Here is a 25,276-nt window from a genome sequence, read left to right on the forward strand (position 1 = left end):
GTCGTCCTTCTCTGTGGGGGAGCTTCAGCTCTGACATCAGACTGAGGAGACGCACAGTAAATCCTGGAGGCCAAACATTCCTCCCTGACTTCACCGTCGTCCTCAGTCCAACGCAGATCAGCGAGCTGCCCACCCAGCTTTCCAAAAAACATCACACGGCTGAGGCCTGAGTCATTATTGATGACTTTTACAGTTAAGTGCACAGGAAGGTACACTCAGCGGGGAGAAGCTCTTCAGCTCTGCTGGGTCAAATTTAGAGAGAGAGAGAGAGACGGAGAAATAAAGACTCATTTACATTTGAGTCATCGCTCCCCACAGGATTGGCGAGGAGGTGCGAAGAAAACCGGGCGTCTCGAGAGGATTCTGTCTGACAGGAGCAAATATTACATTTATTTAGCTTTCTTACATGCACACACTTACACTGATCTGACATTCCACACAACACAAGTGTGCAGAGAAGGAGCGCACAGCGAAGAGAGAGACATTTCTGTGTCTGGCACTGTGTGTGTGTGTGTGTGTGTGTGTGTGAATGTGTGAGAGTGTGAGTGTTTTGGCAGAAGGGACAGACTTGTGGGACTCAGCTGTGCAGCTGTTGCAGAAAAGCAACTGGTCAGCGCAGGAGCATTTTCCACACTGGACTGTGTTCTGAAGTGTGTGATGGCCAGTGAAACATGTCCAAGTTAACTGCTCCTCACTACTGCAAGCAAATGAGATGTAAAATCTGCATGTGTGTGTGTGTGTGTGTACATAATGAGCACATACACTCAGCGGCCACTTTATTAGGGACACGTGTTCAGCTGCTTGTTAATGCAAAGGTCTAAATCAGAGACAACTGGAGAAATCTGAGGGCTGAGAGTTGAAAAGCCACCAAGTTTGCCTTCATCAAGGCAAACATACAAAATGGCCATACTTTATTTTGTTTTGGTTTGTTTTATCATCATGTGATTGCAGCGGCAGTCACGTGACCTCTACAGGCAGTTCAGGTCACAACAGGAAAGCGGACTCACAAATCTATAAATCGACATCTCCAGAGAATGATTCTCTTCATACTTTCTTTTTAATGTATATGTCCTCCTCTTATGGAGGCTTCTATAGACTATTTGTTTTGCAGTGACCATGATTAGCATCTTTGTAATGGGGACATTTTTACTGTTGATATGATTCGACAGCCGTGAAATATTAAAAGGCTTTTTAACTCTCACCCTCAGAGTGCCTCAGATTTCTCAGGTTGTCTTTTAGATGTTTTTGGATCCCTCACTGAAGACTCAAGAGCACCACAGGGACATTATTTAGCACGTCAAAGTAGCACTTCTTTTTTTCGACCCAAATATCTCATCAGCCAATGGTACGGCAGCAACTTAATGCATATAGACACGCAGACGTGGTCAAGACGACCAGCTGAAGTTCAGACCGAGTATCACAACAATGGAGAAGAAAGGTGATTTAAGAGACATGGTTGTGGAGTATTTCAGAAAGCGGCAGATCTACTGGTCTTTCATGCCCAACCATCTCAAAGCTGCAGATCTTTGAGTGAATGTGTGCTTCGTTGTTGCTAGAGATCAGAGAATAACAACATGTTACAACCACAGAAAAAGACCATCTCTGAACGCACAACACATCAAACCTTAAAGCAGATCAGCCACAGCAGCAGTAGACCACATGTCTGATACTTTAGTTAAGGTTCAGTCTCCCTAATAAAGTGTCTGGAATGTGTGAGGTGAGGTAAGGTGAAGTAAGGTAAGACTTTACTCTCCCCAAAGGGCAATGTTCCTCACAGCATTAGTCAATAAAACAGCTCAGACAGCCAGACTCATAATTGGCACAGATAAATACCGTTATATCATAACACAGTAAATCATCATGTTCATATTCACTAAAAAGATAACAAATTATGATCTAACATTCACAAAATACCAAAAAAGAACATCTATGACCACATTGCAAATAGTTGTTCAATGACCATTAAACCATTAAGCTGATGCTGTGTGTTTTCTGATTACTCACTGTCTATACTGCATATGTTATTCTATTTTTTTATTATCTTATATTCATTGATGTCAAAATGCACTTTTATTATTTATAAGCTTTACTTTTAACTGTCTTTGCTGCTCTTACATTGTAAATTACCCTATTGTGGGAATAAAAAAGGACTAATTTCATCTTTTCATCTCCATGTTTTTGCAGTTGAACTAGATATTAAACGGTATGAATAACTATAAGAAACTGAACATTAAAGGGGATTTATATGAGGTCATGTAGTAGCCAGGAATTGGGTGGGATTAGACAACTCAGTGAGTCTGAGGGCGGAGGGGGGGAGAGATTATGTTCACCCTGAGGACCTCAGCTCTGCTCAGACCTGACACATTAATTATGTGCACGGTAAACACTGTGCATTATCAAATTCTAAAGCCGTGGTGGTGAGAGTGTATGGTGAGGACAGACTATACTGTATCAGCAGTGTTTTTAAGACCTAATTAAGAATTCAAAAATATTAACCTCCATCCTGAAGCTGGAGGATACTGAGAGTCAGGAACATCAGAGGGACATTTTACTTTACTGCATACAAGTGCCTAAAAGAGAGTTTGTCCAATTTGTTTCTCTTTTGAGACTTGGACACCAAACCAGCCTCATTTAAGTGTGCAGCTTATTCAACTCGCTCTGTAATGATTTGAAGATCTTGCATAAGATTTGTGAGAATGTATTTGTCACGGCTGCAGATGGGAGGCGTACGCTCGCGTTTGTCTGACGTTTGTATTCTAACTGTCAGTCACAGCCAGCGAGAGCCGATCCACGTGCTGCCGCGACGCTGCTGAGTGTGCACTCCAACCTGGCTACGAGCAAACGGCCTGATGCTGGGTTTCCATGGTAACACAGGAATCTGCCAGACAGCACTGTTGTCTGCCAGGACTACGCTCAGCTGTATGTCCCCTGAGCACCTGGACTGTATATAAATATGTGTGTGTGAGGCTAAAGTCTGAGAACAAAGTGCCACGTTTATGTCGCGGTGTGTACTCCACCACCTGTGCTGAGAGACGTTGACTCAGTGGTGGGAGACAACAGACGGTCTCGGTCTTACAGAAGACACGGGGTTTGTCACCCACCTCCTCGTCTGTCTCCATCTTAAAACGCAGTGTCCTTCCCACCTCCTCTCTCCCTTCTACCCGTCCTGTAACCATAGAGACTACTGTTGGCGTGAAGAGAGGTTTTCTGCCCGACAGATGAGGTGGAGTCAAATGAGGATACAGGATGCATGTATACCCACACTGCTGCCCCCCTCCCCTGCTGAACAGTCTTTGTCAAAACTTCTCTCAGACGCAGACGTGCTGTACCGTCGTCTCCCAGATGCAGGGAACAACAGGACGCACACGACAATCACATTATTTATATCCCTGTCATATTAAGTCACCCTTGTCACAGCTGGATTCTCACACAAGGAGCCTTGAAATCCAACCTACAGTGCTATGTGTGGAGAATGCAGATGTCAGAGCAGTGTATCCCGAATGAGCTTCTCAGCACTTTGGCGTCTCCTCATGTGACCCCGTCCTAGCATCATCAGTCTCCCTGCTCTGAGTCTCTAACGCGTCTAACATTTGGTCCAAGATCCCAGAACTGAACTGTGAGACACTGCGCTCCCTTCACTGAACAGAGCTGTGTCTCTTTTGTGCAACACCCCCATGCAGCAGCATTAACAGCAGCAGCAGCAGCAACAGCAGTGGCCCAACAGACCCATTCCTGCTCACTGACTCATAAAAAAGAAACACATTTGACATTAACGGTCGTCAGATAACACAGGCAAAAATAACCGCTTCAGGCCACAGAGGTGCAGCAGAACGATCACAGAGCATCAGAGGAGTTATAGTGACTGACATGACATAATTATAATGTGAAATCTTTCCATTTGAATCACACATTATTCTTAAATGTCACCATGTACGAATGTTACAGCTCACTCTTTCCCAAACTTTCTATATGGGGACCCACTTTTATCATTTCTAAGAGATTCTTTTTAATTTTATGCACGTTATTAACCCTTAAGAGTTCCCAGGGACATTTTCTACCACAAGGAACACATTAGTCAGTTTTTTTTTGTTGTTTTTTTAAAAAGGAACTCTTAAGGGTTAAACATATAAACATAAATCATTACTCAGACGTTGGAAGGATTCTGCTAATTTGTGTGGGAACCCTCCCAAAAAACCCTCTCCCACGACCCATCTGTGGGTCTCGACTAGGGCTGCAACTAATGATTATTTTCATAATATTTGGTCCAGAAAATGTTGAAAAATGTTGATCAGTGTCTTGTTTTTGTCAAAAAGGATTTCTTTGTTACATGGAGCAAAGAAACCAGAAAATATGACGTGGCCCATTGTAAACATTTTGTGTAGCTTCTGATGTTTTATTTTGTGTAGCAAACAACAGATTAAGAGGGAAAATGTGCATCTTCATCCATCTATACCTGGTTAAATACTGATAAATTCATATAAATAGCTTTAAATTAAAGAGGCACACTTAGTTTCACAGAGATAATGTTCCTAAACTTCCATTGAAGGGGGGACGATTAGACGATTAGACGTAGAGACCAAGGCTGTCTCCACAGAAACCAATAGTGAGTTCCGGTCCAGTAAAGAGAGCCAATCAAAATCAATCATCGTCAAAGTTTAGATAAAGATGAAACAAAGACCAGATTATTAGAGCTAATCATCTAATCCCCTATATTAAGTCAGTCACACTTGTATTTGCCACTGTGTATAATCCAGAGACTTCCTCACTGAAGTCTCCAAAGTCCCCAACACAGACGACACAACCAGCAGACATGGTCAAAATGGTTTACGTAGCTGAGCATAAAAAAATAACATCTTTTTTTTGGCAAACAAACAAACAAGCAAAGCACGATTGGTTGAGCACAAACATAATACTGGCACAAACATGATCACTTCTGTCGAGGCAGCCGTTGTGTTCATCTGTATACATACAGCACCAAAGATCTCTGAGACATTTCAGATCATAAACCAAAGCCTGGTGTTGGAATTAACAGCAAATCTCAGGATCAGACATTAAACCCAAAAGGTCTTTGCTGCTACATCGCTCCCCCACCCCCTCCCCATTTAAAGATGGTACGACTTAAGTCATCGGTCTACTAGATGTGTCCTTCAACTTCCACCAGAAACACGCTGTGAAATGGACGCTTCAAGCCTGCAACTGAGTCCTGATTAATGGATTCTGCTTCAGAAAAATAGGTGCAACACTGAAATCAAGAAGAGAACTTAAATAAAAGGCAACAAAGCAAAAAAAAAAAAAACAGCAGCGAAGAAAAGGTCACAGGTTACCATGCAACATTTCTTATGATCCTACTTGGTTGGTGATTCTTAGTTGTGTCAGTTTCAGTCCCACAAAGTCCTCGCTGACACGACACAAAGCTTCTACTGATAAAATAGTCAGAGTAATTCAGTATCAGTGCAACTACTTGGACACTATTGTGCTCCAGTTTTCGATTTTGTCTGTACACGACAGACGTTTGCGGTCACTTTACTTGACACAGAGGAGTAACGTCCTTCCAGTCTCCAGCAGTGTTAGCGGATAATGTGCAGGTATCTGAGGTCAGGGTACAGGAGGTTGGCTAGCAGGGACAAAAGTCGGGGTGCATCTTTGAGACAGTGTCCTGGGTAGCGAATGAACTGGACAGCCTTATTCACAGACTCCTCAAACTCGGCGTACTGCTTATTGCTCGGCATAGCCTCCAACAGCCCTAGTGCCTGCAGTCACAGAAACAAAAAATCAGGGAAAACAAGATATTTTAAGAAGATACTACAGAAAAGACTACAAAAAATCTAAACACTGTATTTGCAGGTTTTGTTGCATACTTGCTGGGCTTTCACAGAGAGCTGCAGGTCACTGGTGGGTTGAAGTCGAAGCTCGTTGTCTGATGGTACCTGGACTGAGAGGAAGGCAGCCAGACTTCGTACCACCACCCTGAACCTAGATAAGACAGGTGATGTTGAGCTTGGAGGAGCAGCTTACGAGATGCATTCAAGAAACCTCGTAAATCACATGTACAAACACACATGTAGCACACTAACTGCTTCCTGCTGCAGCCACCTTGTGATAATAGATGCATCATAAATTAGATGGTCATTAAAGTAGTAAGAATTTTTTTCCCATCTTTAAAGTTTAGTGTCTTTTTTTGATAGAATTATAAAGAGTCAAATTAACTGATCAACTTCGCCAAAAATATCACAAGACAGCACATGTAGTGTGGGATGCACGTACTCCATCTCCAAATGTTGTGATGTGTATACTTGGCACTAACCCTTGGCCTATTTGCTGATAAAATACATGTGAGAATACCTGTTAGAAACAGGAGACTTTTTTCCAAGGCCTATCGCGCCCAGCAGCCCCGAGTTTTGCCTTTCTTCTCCCAGCTGTAGCAGCCTGGTTTGCAACTTCAGCAGATTCATGACGACTCCCGACACTTCAGTGAGGCCGGCCTGCGGCTGGATCTGCTCCGCTGACAGGTAAAGTGCCTTGTGCCACCAAAGAAACAGCTTGGCTTCATCACCTGGACCACTGCACGGGCAAAACACATCATAGCACATACAGCTGTCAGTTAGTAAGTTAGTTTGAAATGACTTGAAATTCAAACAGCAAAACAATGTCAAATCCAATCTGACATAACACGACATATGATAGGAGACGAGACACTGAGTGGGACGAACCTGGGGAAGACCTGACTGGTCCACGTGTTAATTAGAGCCAGAGTCCTCCTCTCGTTAGCTGCTGTGTATTCAGTGTTGAGACGCTGCAGGATGAAGGCGTAGAGTGTCAGGAAGCTTCCTCCTGCGTGGCTTTCAGATAGGAAGTCGTCCACTGTGAGCTCAGGCACTTGCAGCGATGCCAACACCGGACCCCAACCAACAGACTCCTCCTCAGCTGAGCAGGGAAAGACAGACATGGGGAGAGAGAGAGAGGAGAGAGGCATGCGATATCACATTTAATATCAATGGAGAAGCGTGGTAATTATTTCAAACAGTCTGAATCACTTCCAGGCTGTATATTTTCAAATTCAAGGTGTTTTTAAGGTTCAAGTTTGTACTTTCTACACACAAATCGACATCTGATTTAGACAATATTTGAAATTGTACAGATATTGTGTAATTGTGTGATATATCAGCCGATTCTTTGTTTCAGTAATTGATTAGTCAATTAACCTTTTGAATAGTCGGTCACTTCTGCATTTACACCACCTGGGTCATCAAGAGAGCCTGCAAAATCATTCGGGGCAGTTCATACGCCCACAACATCAATCAAAGACAAAAATAGCTGACAAATATCTACCCAGAGGCCATTAGACTCTTGAACAATACATTCAATGCTGCCTCCCTACTCTAATCACTCCCACTGACTGTTACCCTGTCTGTAAGCACAAAGCACTTTACCTTTTTTTCCCTTCTCCTACACCTTCATTAAGTCACATTTTCACTCTATATTTTATCATTTATGCTAAATGTTCTTGTTTTGTGTAAAGGGAGATGGGCAAGTTAAGAATGTTATTGCATGGGCTAAACCACTGAGTTGCTTAATGTGCAAAATAAAACTCTACTCTAAAGCATCTATTGTATATTGTAACTTAGAACTAAGGAGTGATATGTAAAACAATACTGGTCTAAGCTAAAATGTGCCAACGTACAGAAATATCTGCCATATTGAGACACTTTAACTCTTCATGTAACACTCTTTAAGGAGACAATTCTACAAACAAAAACAAACACTGTTACTTTGCTTACCGTGGTTGAAGTACGCCGTGATGCATGCCTCCATGATGCGCGTCATGTGCCGCACTGATGCGAGACAGCGCGTGCAAGCTGTGAGAAGAGGCAGAATAGGGAAGCCCCTCCCCTTCCTGTCCAGCCAGGTAATGACACGAGCTGCGAGCGCCTCACCGGATGAGACGCCCACGCCGTTCAGCAAAGCCAGAGCGTCGCTAAAGAGGCTGCAAAATGCCATGTGCCTCTGCTCCAAACCCGTCTCTGTGAAGGATACGTGGATAAAAAGGGAAGAACGGTAATGAAGAAATATTCATTCAGGTGTTGTCGAGACAGAGGGAGAAAGACATGCAGTGAGCACAGCGGGGAGACAGGTGTTGAGCTATCGAGTCGCTCCCACGGGTGGTACTGCTGTTACAGATGAGTGCCAGATCTCACCTGGGGGGTTGAATGTGACAATACTCTCTAAAAGCGTCTCCAGCTGAGCCTCCAGGCTGCCGAGGCTGATGCTGCCTCCCTGCTCGAGATTCACTAAAGACTGCACACACCAGCACACGTACGCTCCAGCCTTCAGTGTCTCCTCCTGACAAATGGAAAGAGGTTGCATTTCAATTAATGCGAAATATTTGCACAAATAAAGCTGAGTTTGCCACTGCATTTTATCATCCACAGTCATCTAACAGAACATTTGACATATCTTTGCTGAGGGAAATTGAATTTTTTACAGCTTTCCAGTTATATGACCCTTACAGACCTGGTATTATCATTTATCCCAAGTGACCTAATCTCAGTATGACTGTTTGGTCACAAATTCCTGCAGACTTTTATTCAAATACACACTGAGATCGTGTCTGTTGAGGGGAGCAACATTCTTTTAACGAGTCAGACTTTATAGACACGCGCTGTTACTGTGCTTGTGTGTGACGGTGAGTGCATGTGTGCATCCGTGTCATAGTATGTGCAAGAGACAGAACGAAAGAGGAAAGAAAAAGAGTGATTCAGAGCACTACTCACCCTGCTCTAACATGAAATAAGACTTGATTCTTCAATCAAAGTTAATATTGTGGGAGTGGCTTAATATTAAACAAAGTATGGGCACTGAGAAGAGTAAAATCACTTCTGGTAATGCATCGTGTGGACAGATGTGACTCCAAAACCACCTCAGAACGTGGTTTTTGTGATTGGACTTGGGTGCATTCAGCCTTAAGCTCTGTCTGCATGTGATCAGATCACAGATGTTGATATCAGATCTGAGCAGGGCCACACACTGTATTGTCTTACTATGTGTGGAGCTTCATTAGCGCGGCAGTGGAGTCCAGCAGCACTACGCAGTGATTTCAGCAGCAGCTGAGGGGCACAATCGACGCTGAGCAGCAAAGTGGGAGGGTAGTGGGTGCTGACATATCCCAGAATGCCTTGGTATGAGGACAGGTCCAGCTGACGCCAGGGCAAAGAGGTGGACTGCACCAACAGACTGAGCAGAGGGGAGTCCTGTGGGTAGTAGGAGGAAAGATGTTGTGACACAAAAAATAATCTGGACTCATCACTATTTTAATGTTTCTCATCCTTTGCCTTATTGGCCTAACCCTTTGCTTTTAAAAGGCACTTTGGCACAACTTCGGTGTAGCACTATACAAACAAATAACTTGACCCACCTGTTGAGTCAGGAGCTGATCCTCCTTTGCCAGAAAAACTAACATGTACAGCAGATACACTAACATGGTGTGTGACTCCTTCTGAGTCCACGTCTGTGGTAAAGTGGGATAGGTGGCAGATGCAGAAGGTGTTTGCAAGTGGTCACTCAGGACGCTGATCCAGTTTACTTCACATAACACTTCTCCCATGAACAGGAAGCAGCTCTTGGGACTTCCTCTCTCCACCTGAAATTACAGCAAAAAATAATGAATAAACACAGACCTACAGACTAATCAACTATCTCAAGTCTTAACAGGCTGTTCTGTGAATGCCTCTATAGTCTGATTTTATTATGTTTGACGTATTGAAAGTAATTGGTATATCCAGTAACACCTTAAATTACATTACAGTAACAATATGGTAATAGTGGGGTAATCATTTTGTAATAGGAGAGCCACATTATGGTAATAGCATCTTATTTATATAGTAATCAAATAATAGCTTGGTAAGAACTATGGAAAAAGTGTCAGGATTATAAGGGAGTTTTCATTTAAACAATGTAAAAGTATTACACTGATAGTAGCCTATAGTAATCCTTATTGCATTGGAAATGACACGGTATTTCTGTAATGCCTTATGTCCACACTATGACCATCACTCCTAACCATCCTCCTTAAGTGTAATTACACAGTGAGCGACAAAAACAAGTCAAATTCCTTGTATGTGCACTCATACCAATAAAGCTGATTCTAATTCTGATCTAAAGTAGCCTCTGAAGAGCCTCTTGGTTCTGAAGAGACAGACCCATGTGGCCCTAGTTTCTAGGAACATGTTGATGAGACTATAATTACGTAAAGCAAATCTAATATTAGAACTTGGGGCCAAGGACTGAGGTCTCACATTAACAAGCTCCCCTGAGTGCTGCATGTTTGGATCAGTGTGTAGTGCTGTGGGAGGGTCAGAGATCAGGAACCACTAGGTTCAGTGTCTCACATTGAAGAGCTGCTCCATGAGCTGAGTGTCGGGGTGAAGGCATTTCCAGGGCAAGCTGCGGAGGTGCGTGTGGTACAGGTACAGAAGGTACTCAGGTGTACGAGGCGAAGTGCAGCTCTCACAGTACTGCATCATACACAGCCACAGAGCTCCTCTCTGACCAGGGAGCAAGCGATCTGCAACGCAGCAGCACACACGTTAAAAATAACAACACAAGGAAGAGCAGCACTTGAAAAACATGCTCATGTGTGAACACTGAACTTCTGTGGACCGACCTCTGAATCGGTGATGCAGCGCGTCAGTAAGCTGAGCGTACAGTCCCAACAGGCGTTCTGCAGCACTCGCATCGGTCTCCAGCCAGGGGTAACACTTGAGGTTTCTGAGACAAAAGAGAAGCGTTTATCATAAATATTGTTAAACTAAATTTAATTGAATTTTTGTTTTATGCTTGAGGGAGATGTGGTGTAACGATAAAGGTAAATATGAATAAATGCAGTGGAAATTTAGCAAATAAAAGAGAAAGTTTTGAGATTGTGTGATTGAAAAGTCCCACCTACTTCAAAATGCCACCATATATATGTATTGTATGTATGTATAACAACTACAACATAATGAACATCTGCACATCTGTACAAAAAACAATGATTCCATCTGGGGAAAAAAAAAAATCCTATAACTATTTTATCTGCTGACCTGTCTGTGCCCACATCTGTTTCACATCTGTCTCACTGACACCAACACCTCTCCTCCTCTATGTAAAACTGATAGCTGTGTAGTTGTGCAATGATTACCCGCCATCGTCGCAGTCCACGGGAAAGATCCAAGGCTTAAATAAGTTCACAATCTTACTGTGGAGGTCCTGCAGAGCTGTGAGAGAGCAATAGAGACATTTCCCCTTCATTGTGACAACCAACAACTGAAGAACATGCAACAAAAACAAAACATTTGATAGTTACCTTTTATTATTTTGCTGCTGCCCACTGACTCTCTGGCACAGCTGCTGAACTGAACGTTGATTAAATGATTGATCAAATGCTCCCAGAAAGAGACAACGTCACTGATGTAAGGAGTCCAAGCAGAGTAGAGGCCGAAGCTTCGGAGGTCTTGTTTGCCGAGACGACTCCGCAGGAAGTAATCACTCAACCACTGAACTGTTTCATCCACCTGTTACCAATAAAACAAGACAGCCATGCTGTAATAGCAATTCATGTGAAAGTATCCTGATATCAGGCGAAGTGGGTCCCAATCCAATGTCAACAACATTAGTTACCTGCTGGGGTGAGAGGCTGATGGGGGATCTGTAGGGAGAGGCTTGGGGTGCGACAGCACGGCCGGGGACGTCGGTGGAAGTGAGGGTTTGTTCAGCTTTGCTCTTAGTGCTGCGGGATGGAGGTAAGCAGCCCAACACTCGCAGAGTCACCTTCCAGCACTCTGGACTCAGTAACTGGTTTGAAGAGCCTGGTGAGATTTAAAATGACATTAGTTTGATTTTGTTTTTGTGTATATTTAGCCTTTAATAGTCATGGAAATGGGAGAGAGACAAAAGCAAACCCCCTAAAAGTTAACTGATAATTTACAGGTTTACAGGTATGTTCCCAGGGTCAGAACCAAACAGGGTGAAGCAGCTTTTAGTCTCTATGCTCCCCACCTACTACCAAACTACCTGAACACCTGAGGTGTACACAATCTGTCAGCTCATTTATATCAGGGCTGAAAACTTTGTTGTTTATTGCAGCTTTCCCATCATTTCTTTAGTTATCTAGCCTGCTTTTGCCTTTTTTACTGTTTCTAAATCACACTTGTTTCTGTTTATATTGTGTTTTAATTACAATGTTTAATTAAAACACAATAGAAACTTTAAAAAGTCTTCAAAGCCGTACCTTGTGTACGAACGCTGCTATCTAAATAAACTCGCCTTGCCTGTTGATTGGAGGAATGACTCAGCTAACAATAACGGAATTAAATTATTTATTCCCTCCTTTGTTGTTGGGGAGATGAGTAGGAGGGATTGTGTGAGGAGGATGAATGTGTTTTCTCTGAATCACATGAATTTCAGAGACGTCCCTGCTCATAAGTGCTTTAACAAGGCAACACGTGACATGACTGACAATGAAAACGTGCTTTTCAATGTGACAGTAATTCCCTGCAACTATTTGTCTTCCAACTTTTTATTATCGGATGTTTTATCAGCTTATATGAAATAAGACATGTTTTGGCTTCCTGAATAAATCCAACATGCATATATGCACACATGCAGGCACACTTACTGGTCATGAGCAGACGCAGGCAGTCACTGTAGTGATCAGGGAAATGGTGGCGCAGCAGCCAAGTCCAGTGTTTGGCAAAAAGGTGAAAAGGTATGAGAAGTTCAGGCTCTGGGTCTCGGCCACAGACACAGAGAGCTCCGTGGATCAACTCCAGCAAACGAGTTCTCTCCGAAAACACAGGGTGGGCTTCATTCAGCCACAGGGGCAAGTCAAACTGCAGAGGGAGTTGCTGTAAGTGGACTGTGACAGTACAATATATTGTATATAACATATTTAATGTGTTATTTATGTCCGCACCGACCTTTGTGAGCAGCATGAAGATGACGTCTGCACTGTCGAAGTGCAGGGACGTCACCACGTCCTGGTAGAGAAAGACGAGCTGTTTGGGTGCAGCGTTGGGAGTGAAGAAGGGGGAAATGAGAGGGCAAAGACGCCGCTGCTCCAGGATGGTCTTCAGGACACGGCCACACTCCTCTGGATTATGCTGTATAAACACCTGGATACAAATTCAACTTGATTAAGGAGCGGGTTTTATTATCGGTTCTGTCTCATTGTTCACATCTGTGAGTTCTCTTCTCTGTTTGGTAAACTTCATTTAGTCTCCATGCATCACTGCCATTAAAAGTGAACATACAAAATAATAAACAGATAAAAGGTGTGCAATTAAAACTGTGCACAAAGATTCTCTTCTACTTTAGTGTCACAGCTGCTGGCATCCATGATGTTACATTACTGCCCCCTTCTGAGTTTCATCACTCATTACATTAATTCCTGGCATGACAGTGACATCACAGTCCCTCCTAACGCTGTACTAAAAGTTGGTTTAAATCAGTCAAACGGAAAACCCTGTAGAAATTGTTTGGAAATCTATAATTCTATATCAATACATGAATAATGTTAATGGTGTATTGCTGTGTGTTTGTGCATACACACCTGTCCCAGTATCTCGACACATGAGGAGAGATACTGCCGTGTTGGCGGATGTCGCAGTGTGTCCTCGCACACAAAGGAGACCACTTGGTAAAAGGCTGACACCCCAACATGCTGCACTGCAGGAGATTTCTGCGCCTTGTACATATTCACCAGAGCCCTGAGCACATAAAACGTGGTTCATGCTGCAGTTCAAACACCCCATTTAAATGTCCCAAATGTCTTTTCACTTCCTGTAAATTCATTGTGATGTTATAAGTTTTTATTCTTGATATCAAAAAGTATGTTTACTAACGTGATAAAATTCTCAGTGTGGACCGCAGCCTGGGCCAGGCTCTGAGGTGGAGGGGCCATAGCGTCTGTTTGGAGTTTCTTGACGTCCCTGCACAGTGACGTTATCTGAGTCTGCACTGCCTCCTGTCTCTGGACACGCTCACACTACGTGATTAGACACACACACACACAGACACACGCATAGATTAATAAACAATGGCAAATTCCTCACTGTTATATCTCATTTGAAATATCTGCAGTTTTAGAGCATGTACTGTGACAGTGATGTTTGCAGGTCCCTGGCACGGCTGCCCTCCCTTCCCTTTACACTCCAGGGCCATAGTGACTTGCTCTGACCGGTTCTTATAAAGTAGAGGAAGGCTCTCCAGCAGTTCCTGCTCCATCGCCACCTGCTGGGCTTCACGTGCCACTGCAATCCTGACAACAAAGAGACGTGTTTTGTGTGTATCAGTATTTAATATACAAAGCTGCACATATACAGTGCATATACTTTGTTTCTGAGGTAATCTGTGTACATACTAATATGCTTAAAAACATTTGTCACATGACCATGAACATACACTGGACATGCACATACTGGTGTAAACAGGAAGTTGATTGATTCTCTCCTTTGCGGCTGTTTGCCCAGTTTCAGAGAATAGTACTAACGTCATATAACAATGAAAAAAAATAAGAATAAGGACTTCTGTTCTTAGACTGATTTAATACAGACCTTTACAGCTGATAGTCAAGTCACGGCAGATAAGAATGAATCAGGAAGTAAATGTGGGTAAATGCGTCATTGTTTGTCAGACTTTACAAACAAAAACAGAGCCGTGTTTATAAGCGTCTCCATTTTTGGCACTCTAATACACTGGTGGACGACAAGCATAACCAGAGCAAAAGGTATGTGTTCTTAAACAAAACCTGAGTAGTGTGGATGTAGCTTGACTACACAATGAACACGTACCTGGCCTGGTCTTGCAGAATGCAGAGGTCCTGCTGCAGCAGTTCAGCAGCAGCTTTTGAGTCAGTGAAGCAGCCGGTGAGAATCTCACCCACGGGTGCCTTGAGCTGCTGCAGCTCTGGAGGCGCACAGGGAATAGGATGCTTCTGCAAGTTGGACAGGATACGTTCCTTTGCTGCACACAGAGCACAATGTCAAAGGAATAAAAACTAAATAAAAACACTCTTATGGCAATGATAAAAATAAGTGAGATATCATCAATACTGCAATATCATTCTACAGTGGATTCATGCTCTTTTAAGTCACGGTTCAATATCACACACCTTTACATTTACACTGTATATCATCTTAAAGCATTCTTTCGGTTCTAAAAAGAGAATGTTGTACCATTGTTCGGGCTGGTGCAGTCAATAAAGCCAGGATTCTGGGCCTGCAGGAAGGTTGGCTCACTCTTCACCTTCTCCCACAGAGACAAAACCTCCCTCTCATCATACTGCAGACGCTCCTGGTCCAGAAACTCTAGCCACAGTTCCTAAAACATCACAACACACATGACAAGGCAAGAAAAATATCATGTGACACACGAGAGCTTTGACTTATTTGTAGTAACTGGTCTGTATTTATAGTATATAGCACTTTTCTAGTCTTGTTGAGCACACAAAGCTGCTTTACACTACAGTTTTGCCATTCACTCACACATTCATACAGCGCAATTCCTATCACACATCACTTATATCTATTGACACACTACTGGCACAGCCATCGAGGGGAACGTCAGCAGAAAAAGCTCAACAATAAGAGCCACACACCTGATGCCGCTGCATGACCTGTGCCAGTCTGTGTGGTTCGTACTGTGCAGGAAGAGAGGGAAGGTACACTTCCTGCTTCTGCAGTGTCTCATCATCCAGCCACAGAGCAAATACACCAAACAACCTGTAAACAGACAATCCACTGAGACTTCGGTACCAGCTGCCAAACAATAGGAAGGGATGCTTTTATCACATGAGAGACCAACCTGACCAGCTCTGTGTGTAGCTGTGGAGACGTGAGGTACGAGGGACAGGGATTGTCAGGAGTTTCATCACTCCGACTGTCTGATGAGGGTGTTTGTGGAGGGGGCACCCTGAGGGCCTGGCTGGCAGCATGGTGGAAGTCTGACAATTCTTGGATTCTAAGTTTCAGTTCTCCAAGTAAAGAGGCCTGAGATGAAGCCTGGAAGAACCTGCGCCCGATACATCCGCCAGCAGCAAGTCTGCAGGAAAACATGTAAACTTGATACATGGTACAAGAACTTGGGTTCTGAATGTATCTAGATCTCTCAGGCTAGGGAATAGTGACAGCTGTGTTTGCATCATACCCATACTCTGGTCCCGGCTGTCTGAGGTAAAGCTGTAGGAACTTCTGCCAGACCAGAGGAAGGAGTGGGTGGTCGGGGGGTGTGGCTAAAGCCTGACACGCCCAGCGGTACACCTGTAACCGCTGCAGGGATGGAGCTACTGGCAACTTTATCCTCTGCTGCGCCTTCTGGCTCAGACACAGATACACCGTTAATACAGGAAGTCAGGATTTAATCAGTATTACATAATAATATGAAAAGTTTCTCGTTATAACATGGTAAATTATCTTATAAATGGTAATGAGATCAATTTGTTTCTTCTGATGACATGATAAGGTTGTATGTACGAAACTTTTCACCTTATGTGATATGGATTCATTTGTATTCTTCTGGCATGGCAGCAATACATTTCTGTACTTTAAAACAACAAAAGTGGTCAAGAAATGTATAATTGTGTTTGTTTGTACACCTTTAAAGCTTGTTCTGGGGAGACATTGGGCTCTGAGAGGAGTTCAAGTTCAACACAGCGTCTCATCTGAGAATCTTCCTCAACCAAACCCTCCATGTTCAGCACCAGCCAGGCGAACCAAACCTACACAAACACACACATAAAGAAAACACAGAGTCTGTCAGGACTGAGTGCTTTACTGACAATAGCAGAAAGACTTGCACATGCTTTGGGGTGCTTACCTCTGCACTCAGGGATTGGCCCTCTATGAAGGAGGGCGTGGCATTTCCAGCAATCCAGCCAACGAGAGAGGAGAGCAGACCCCGATCTCCATGGTAACCCAAGGCATCCTGCAAGGTATGAAAATCCCAAACATGTCACTGTGACCATTCTTAATAACACAAATGTTCTACTCAAGTTATCATGACGAAAAAGCTTTGACAAGTAAATCTTTTAAAATCATAGCAGTCCAGTTTTCATCTCAGGTCACATGAACCAGATGCTGCTCGGTCAGCACAAATATGAAGTATCTTCCTCTTTTTATAGTGAGTCACACATTGAATATTCCTTCCTTGTGGCAAATTACAGACCAACTGTGAAACCGCAGAGGTTCCTGAAATCTTAATCTTACCTTGTGCAGTTGGTACAGGAGTTTCTGCACACATTCCTCCTGGTGCTGTGTGAATGCAGCACAGCATAACTGATCCATGAGGAACAGGACTGTTTTGTCCCGGTACCACAGGTTCTGTTGTGTCAGAATTCCCACCCAAAACTCGAGCACTGCTGCAGCTCCAACGCGTCCAGGCTGTGAACTCTCCACCACATGGCTCTGGGGAATAAAATATGTATAGATGATGATGATGATGATACCTGTGATTTGGAAAGCATGAATGAGATGGTAAAGCATACACTCAATTTGCTAGAACCCTAACTTGGAAATTTACTGAGGCCCATAAGTTTTTTATCAAACAAAAATTGATAATTTGCGCTCAAAATATGGAAAGTTTTACTCAAATTTTATATTTACCTTTAAACGCCATATGAAAACATTCTCTTGTCTCAGTCTCAGTGGATGCATGTGCAGTGAGACGAATGCTTTGCTAATCTGCTGCATCTCACACAGCTCTGGTGCTCACACAGGGAGTCTGTGTCTGCTGATTCTGTTACGGTTTACACATTTCTAAAAAGAGCTGTGTGGTGTGGCAGCTCTAATCAGTTAACATGTGTGCCTAAATGAAGACAGAGACACTCTACTGGGGACTGGCTGACGTGTTTCCTCAAAATAATCATCTTGTGCGCACAGGATTTTGCGAAAAAGGGCTAACACTGACATCTTACGAACATAAACATTACTTCCATATCTAAATATCTTAATAGTAAGTCAGCATCCATCTAAACATTACACAAACATGAATTCATATTTAAAGCTCTCAGTGCCAAACCTGAATAACGCTGTTCAGCAGTCGGACATTGTCCCCGTAGTTGGTTCCTGTGAGGAGTGGAGCTACCCGATGAGTGACCTGCTGCGTCACACCCTGAGGACACACGCTGTCGTACTGCAAGAACAGCTGCATACAACTGACAAACCTGGCATTAACGGAGGGACGACAGTAGAGACACAAATAATATTTAGGTGTTGAACATACAGTAGCTGCTGTAACAAATACCTTTCTTTCTGGTTTTAAAGGCTGTGGCTGAGAGATGCAGCATTTCTTACTGAGAGTTGTTGAGCAAGTAGAAGCTGAGAGGGTAAGTCGGCGGCAGTATTTTGTCCAGCAGATGCACAGCAGCTTTCAAGTGACGAGACTGAATTAGACTCTTCAACAACCCAACTCCCTCGGTGCAGAAGTTTTCCAGGCTAGACAAACGGAGAGATGACATAATTTGACTTTAATCCCACAAGCACGTGGAAAAAAATACTCATGAAAAGTACAAACCTGTGTCCGACTGTTGTCATGGCAATGGAAAGGTAGCATCCAATCGGGATGCCTGCTTTTACAGCCCTGAGGACAGAGTGCATGCTGGGAGTGTGTGTAAGCTCTGGAGGTGGGGTGGATGCAGGAACTGACCAGGCTCCTTTAGGGTTTTGACTGTTTCTGTGGAGCTTCAGTCTCAACAACAGCTGCCATGCCCACTGACTAAAAGAAGCTTCGGGAGATACGCCCAAACGAAGGACACTGGCAAGGTAAGAGACCTGAGGTGAAGAAACAGGAAGTGACTTTGTTGAAAACACCCAGAGAGAGTCAGATCGTTTGTCTGTGGTTAACGGGCAGATGTGTAACCTGTTTGATCCCCTCTGATATGAGGCCACTGTACGGTTTGTCAGTTAGATACTTCTGGTAAGCCTCAGCCACCAGCAGAGCAACTTCACTGTGGAGAGATGAAGGCAGCGCCAGGGAGCCATCCTGCAAGAGTGAACACATTTAGTCTTTTCATTACAAACTCACCACCGGCCTGTCAAGACTCTGGGAAATGTACTCTTGTGCTCCAATGACTACCTGTGCATAGCCCCAGTTCAGCCCCTCCAGGATGACACAGGCCAGCCGGTTCTCCACGGCAGACAGAGGGTTTAGGAGCAGCCAGGCTCCGATCACACATATTTCCTCTGGCCGCGGTAGCCACAGACTCAGAGGCAGCTCTTTACACAGGTATAGAGCCATCTAACACACACACACACACAAAAACACTTGTCAGTTTTACATTTACGAATGAATAAGCACTAGCAGTCAAAATAAAATCATAATGTCATCACTGAATAGAAAATACTAACCATTCCTACAGTCTGTATCGTCTCTCTCAGTTTTTCCAGGAGCACAGAAATAACATAGGGATGGGCTGTTGCTATGGCAGCCAGCAACTCCCTCCCCACCTTGGAGTATATTTCTCTGGTCGACATGCTCACATAAGACACCTGACACAGAATAAGAGAAGAGATGTCAAAGAAAACGTTGATAGTAATAAAAGGCATCAGGACATGAATGAGATGCAGTCTTAATCATGTATACTTTTCCTCCAATAGTCTGGGTTTGGTTTGCAAAGTACTTTCATCACAATCAACTTCTGGTTCAGTATAAAAACTGTATAAAGTCAGAGTTAGACACCCACTTTGTTTAAAATCCATATCACACTTTATCAACCCTTCAAGAGCTTATTCTCGTCCCTCCCTACCTGGTAGATCAGCAGAGTTATAGTCGTGATGAAAACAGGGTCAGTGTGCTGAGTAGGTATAGCCATGTGTGCCAGTGCAGTGAGGAGGGAGATGCCGTCAGAGCTGTTCACCTCACATAGCCATTGTTCAAATCTCACCTGGTGCTCTGGGTCTGTGACAGAAACAACAAATCAGCGTATCAGGATGACGACTGCTTCAATGACTGATAGATTTGTAGGGTTACAAAGACAGTAGTTTGAATGTACTGGTACCTCTGAGAGACTGAATGCAGGACTGTGTGTCTCGTGCAGTGCTGAGTGTTTCGACTCCTGCCGTCTCTGCGCTCTGCATAACATACAGGACTTTCCACAGCATACAGCTCGACAAAGTACCATAAGGCATCTCCGACATAAACAACCAAATACCCAACCTGTGAGAGAGGAGGAGAGAAAACAAATACCTAACTAAGCACATGAAGCAAATCATCTCCAGTTGAGCTGGAAACCTGAAGCCAAAGATTAAAGTTGCCTCACCGTTTGTTTCTGAGCACATGTAAAACAGCTCTGAGGAAGAGATGATCATACTCCAGCTGCAGTTTGTCCAACGACAGAGAGTGCACATGAGAGCTGGACCCACCAGCACTGGTCACAGTCACATACTGGGCCCAGTGATCACTCACATAACACACAGTCATTCTGAGGGACAGAAAACCAAAAGTACATGTATGAATGGATTTTCTGATTTTAATAGTGTTATAATCTGGCTTATGACGTGTGTGCATGCACTGACCGTATAATGTGTCCTATTCGTTTGACTAGTTGTCTGTATCGCGCTCTGTTGTAGGTTTGTAGGCCAAGGGCGAGAATTTCAATGAGAGAAGAAGCGAAAGCAAACAAACGCATCATCTTCTGACTGGAGTAGGCCTGCGGCTCATACACACCTGGAAACAGAGCAGTGTGTCACTTCATACTATGAACAATTCAAATCAACAGACAGAAGGATGAACATAGAGACAGACAGACTGTCTTACCCTGCTTACTCATGCCCAGCATGTGCGAGTAGAGCTGCTGGAAGGGGTACTGGTTCAGTAAGGAGATCAGATCCTCCTCACAGAGGAGCAGCCAGCTGCTCTCTGGGTCTTCATCCTTAACACAGAGAACAGCAGGTTAAGTTAAAGTTAAGGTAAAATGCAAAGAGGAAGCTCCATCTTTTCAAATGAAATAGCAATGACCTTTCAATAAAACATTAGTGGTATGACTTTTAACACTTAAATTACAGCTTGTTGTTGTCTTGCAATGTTTCTTCAAAACAAAGTGGTTCCTAAGCAACATGTTAGCGATGGCAGTGGCCATGGTTTTAAACAAGCACATTGATATTTAAATGATAATCGGAGGCTTAACTGTGACTCAGCAGATAAGAACAAAGACTAGAACATTCTGTTTTAAAATGTACAAAAAAGGCAAACGTCACCAACGACATTTCTTTTTATGACATGAACCTGTATTTTTTGTGTCAAACTGTGGAAGCAACTTAACTTAGAAGGGACACATGGTCTACTACACTTACCTCCTCTCCACCTTCATCCACAAGGGTCCAGTTGCCAGACTCAGGTCCAGAACCTGAAGAGCTTTGGTTATCACTTGGCTTCATATGGCCCAGAAACTCTGCACGGTGTCTAAGTTAAAACAGAGAGGCCACTAGTTAGATGTAGGGTTGTTAAAAGAGAAAAGAGGATCAATTAAAACTACACACATAAACCTGCAGTGGAAAGTCAGTAGGTTAGAATGGGCTCCTTTACACACCTGGTAGGTGACATTAGGATTGCCAGAGCTTGCATGAAGTGCTGCACTCCACAGGTGCTTCCTAAAACTTGAATCTGCAACATTTAGAAGAAAGCTTCAGCCATTTTTATACCACAGATAAATCATCAAAAAAATTTAATAATGTGTCCCTTACTAACCTGAAGGAAAGGTGCAGACCACTTTCCAACCCCAGCAGGGCAGCAGAGGAGATGACACAGCAAGTACAGATGTTCTCCTGACCCTCCAACATGTAGCAGGACAGCCACCTGGAGATTGGACCATAGTGGTGAGGGACAACTTAACAAAATACCTCAACCAAAGGAAGAGTGAGTTAAAATGTACTTTGTGTGTATATATACCAATCTTTCCAGCCAGTGATGGATGTCTGTTTGGAACTGTGCGTCATCGAGGACTCTGCGTGTGAAGCTAAACAGGACACTTATGGCTTCCTTCAGTGGTTGGAGAGAACAAGGTTGTGTTTGGCTGCCAGACCAATCTGAAAAGGAAACAAGACAACAGTGTACAGTATGAACAAGGACGTGTTTGTAACATGCAAGTTATGGCTACAGCTCTCTCTCACCTTTCAGTAGACGATACAGGTATGATTCTACCTGCAGTCGTGACAACAGAGCAGTATATGCGTGCAGCGCCACCTTTTGATGGAGCAGCTCACTGCGGGCTTCGAAAAGTCTCCTCAGCTCAGCGAGCACACTCTGACTGAAATCTGCCTGCTGGAAGCGATGGTACCCACACACTTTGGACTGGTCTGCACACACACCCTGTGGAGAGTGACATGATTTCAAAGGTGGCATCATTACAGCGATTGGAGTGGTATTAGAGTTCTTTCAACATGGATCCAAAAACTCACCTGAAGTGTGAGCTGTTCATCTCTGAAGCTCCAGAGGCGGTTCTGTGTGCTCTTGCAGTCAGAAGACTGTGTGTGTAGCTGTGTGTGTGACTGGGTGAGCTGTCTGCGGCAGCGCCAGTAATTCTGCAGCAGTTCAGTCAGCTCGTGGTTCTCTTGCCGGGCCAGAGCACAGAACTGAACTGCATACATTTCAACACCTTCTAACCAGGCTCGTAAACCTCCCCCTGGCTCCCAGACACTCAGCTGCTCCAAGGAGAATGGCTGCGAAAAGGGAAATCATGACCACTGATGACCTTGCAATACTGAGGTGTTTCAAATACTGTATATAAATGTATAAATTTAATCAAACCCATTCAGTCTTTTCCCCTACAAATGTATAAATTATTTAATCTGTGTCATCTCTGTGTGTATGAGAGTAGGGTACCTGTATTTCTGGAGCTGTCACGGGTATTTCTGGATAGAGTTTTTTCATGGAAAGTTCGGCTACAGACTCCAGAGGCTGCAAACTCGGGGGAGAAGACTCCTGCTCAGGAAGCGCCAACACTGCAGGACCTTTTGCACCATTTTTTATAGATTGCATGGTGAGCTGTATCACAGGACCCTCCTCCAGTGTAGGGAGAGACGGGTAGAGTGCAGGGGCACTCGGAACATTTGGGATTTCAAACTGAGTTGAAGTACAAGACTGATTCCATGATTGTGTGTCTTTTTCCACCTCATTGCAGAGTGGTGCAGCTTTCAGTTCAGTCCCCTGATCTGCCACTCTGTCATCCTTCTCTTGCACCTTTTCTGACTGTAGATGCTTTGTACCCTGTGATGTCTCTGTTGACTCACTGAGAGTTGATTGTAAAGTCTTGATCGACACAGATGAGGATAAAGTCTGCGATGATGAAGTCTTCTGTTTCTCAGAGGACAGGTCTGACAGCTGTGCTGGGGTCTGAGGGGGCTGAGCATGGTCCTGTTGCTCCTCCTCTGGCTCCTGATAGGGAAGACTGAGGGGGATGTCAGTGAAGCCAGACTCGGAGGCTTCATCACTGACTGCTGAGGGAGCTGTGGCTCGTTTTTCTTCCTCTGCCTGCTTCTGTTTTCTAGCCGACTGAAAAAACAAGACAATAAACACAAATGAAAACTACAGAAAGCACTTGGAAAGTTCAAACCTCCATCAAGGCTGCTCATTTTGCCCAGTGTCAATACAGTCTCCAATCTCACAAAATTAACACATTGTTTTAATGTGAAAAAAAGACTCATTCCAGATCCATATTGGGATTACCACCAACGTCTAACAATTTCTTTCTTCGGCTATAATCCCCACATCCCCAGAAAATCAAGTCCTTTCCATGGTTATCTTGCTAACAAACAAACAGACAGACATACTAACAAAAGCAGGAGGTCATGGAAAATCTCTGGACAGTAGTATTGTACACATGCCAAAGGGTAAACAGCAAGATCCATTTAAGGTCAAATTTTACAGGTTTTCTAGGTTCTCTACATAAACAGATAACACATCTGACTATTCTTGAAGGAACTTATTTTATTCACCTGAGACTTTCCGACGGTTTTGGCCTTGGTCCGCTTTGGTCTTACGGCCTCCATCTTCACTGCTCACCCCAGTTTTTTCCCCCCACAGCTCAGATCACACACAGTGGACCGAGGCGTTTCCTACAGGAAACAATCAACTGGCTACGTGCAGCCCTCATTTATGTTTTCTATAAATTGGGCCTGAAGAAATGGGGGAGTACATCTAATTGCTATTTTTCTGGCAGACTGTTGTTTTGCAACATCAGTATTTAATACAATTTAACCAATTCAGAAAGTAAAGGAGCATTATTACCATGTGACACCATCAAAACATCAAAGGCCCACTGTATTGTATTAAGTGACATCTAGGATTAAAGTTGCCTACACTTTTTGTGATTTTTAGGTAGTAAATAAATTAATTAAAGCACAATTTTGAATGTTGTCTACACATATGACTTTTAACAACACTGCAATATACTGGAATAAAAAAAAAATTCTAATATTTTCTTCAATAAAAAAAGAACGATCTTTTGTCAATTTCTCTGCTTAAAAAGTTGGATTTCGACTTGAAAACAGATGAATTATTCGGATCAACTATAAAAACAAACAGCTATCATGAGCTATGACATAAGTCTGTCCTGTGATAAACAGGAGGAAGCTGGCTGTACTGTCGAGATAAACACTGTCAGTACTCGTGGACTAAACACTCGTGGACGGCCCTTAAAAAAGTCGCTGACAGAAGACAGAAAAACAACAGCTAGTCTGAATGTCAGTTTAAACGAAAGGTCCACATTAACGAAAAAAACGAAAGCTGACTGCGCATGAAAACACAAAACTGAAGACGCCCAGCCAAAGCTAAGCTAAGCTAACGCGAAGCTGTTATTACGTTGCTTTTCCCCCCCCAGAGAAATACATCCAGCGGCGGCTCTACGCTGTTTCCGGGCTGTTACCCATGTTGCCAACTTCAGATTTGAACAGTCAGAGGCGAGTGACACGCAGCGTGAAGCCTCTCTTCTGCTCAGCTCTCGTTTGTTTTGTTTGTTCCAGGAACTCCGCTATCACAATCTGTGATCACGTGACTACTCCTCCTCTCTACGGGAAGCAGAAGAGGACAAACTGTACAGTGTTGTTGGATAGGGGCCGCCGTTTCTAAATGTTGAGTTAATGGTTAATGAACAAAACCCTCGTTTGTTTTTGTTTTTTTGAATTTATGAGCACATCTTTAGTAAGACGTTTAGAACTGACTGATTGACCAACGGGATAGTGAGGCTTTCCTGATTAATTAAAGGTTATACTACTACTTATAATAGAGAATAAGAAGTAGTTATTTTTGCACA

The 25,276-nt window shown here is 43.5% G+C and overlaps 1 protein-coding gene across 1 annotated transcript; it reads right to left on the reverse strand.

The window, feature by feature from the left end:
• Positions 1-5,567: 5,567 nt before the first annotated feature.
• epg5 (ectopic P-granules autophagy protein 5 homolog (C. elegans)) lies at positions 5,568-24,178 on the reverse strand. Its single transcript, XM_058635882.1, has 45 exons — positions 23,961-24,178; positions 22,849-23,517; positions 22,425-22,685; positions 22,137-22,335; positions 21,916-22,052; positions 21,715-21,822; positions 21,557-21,630; positions 21,321-21,429; positions 20,785-20,899; positions 20,544-20,694; positions 20,288-20,449; positions 20,027-20,184; positions 19,775-19,926; positions 19,377-19,517; positions 19,105-19,266; positions 18,889-19,011; positions 18,544-18,800; positions 18,324-18,464; positions 18,049-18,193; positions 17,238-17,435; positions 16,849-16,956; positions 16,628-16,750; positions 16,180-16,346; positions 15,838-16,074; positions 15,632-15,755; positions 15,210-15,354; positions 14,826-14,997; positions 14,131-14,293; positions 13,878-14,020; positions 13,586-13,742; positions 12,954-13,148; positions 12,653-12,866; positions 11,656-11,843; positions 11,342-11,549; positions 11,177-11,252; positions 10,661-10,764; positions 10,386-10,561; positions 9,413-9,637; positions 9,039-9,248; positions 8,196-8,340; positions 7,779-8,021; positions 6,711-6,924; positions 6,343-6,561; positions 5,859-5,973; positions 5,568-5,750 (listed from the first exon to the last, which is right to left on the reverse strand). Exons 1-45 carry the CDS (start codon positions 24,012-24,014, stop codon positions 5,568-5,570), a joined length of 7,770 nt encoding a protein of 2,589 aa, XP_058491865.1. The 5' UTR covers positions 24,015-24,178.
• Between the last annotated feature and the right edge of the window lie 1,098 nt (positions 24,179-25,276).

This window comes from Solea solea, chromosome 8 (genome assembly GCF_958295425.1).
Source record: "Solea solea chromosome 8, fSolSol10.1, whole genome shotgun sequence".
NCBI lineage: Eukaryota > Metazoa > Chordata > Actinopteri > Pleuronectiformes > Soleidae > Solea > Solea solea.

Excerpts from the sequence above, each read along its gene's own strand:
- epg5 (XM_058635882.1), bottom strand. The coding sequence starts at position 24,014 with ATGGAGGCCGTAAGACCAAAGCGGACCAAGGCCAAAACCGTCGGAAAG. Across the intron at positions 14,998-15,209 it reads CTGCACCAGCCCGAACAATG|CAAAGGAACGTATCCTGTCC; the intron begins GTACAACATTCT and ends CTCTGTGTGCAG. Across the intron at positions 5,974-6,342 it reads AAGTCTCCTGTTTCTAACAG|GTTCAGGGTGGTGGTACGAA; the intron begins GTATTCTCACAT and ends TGTCTTATCTAG.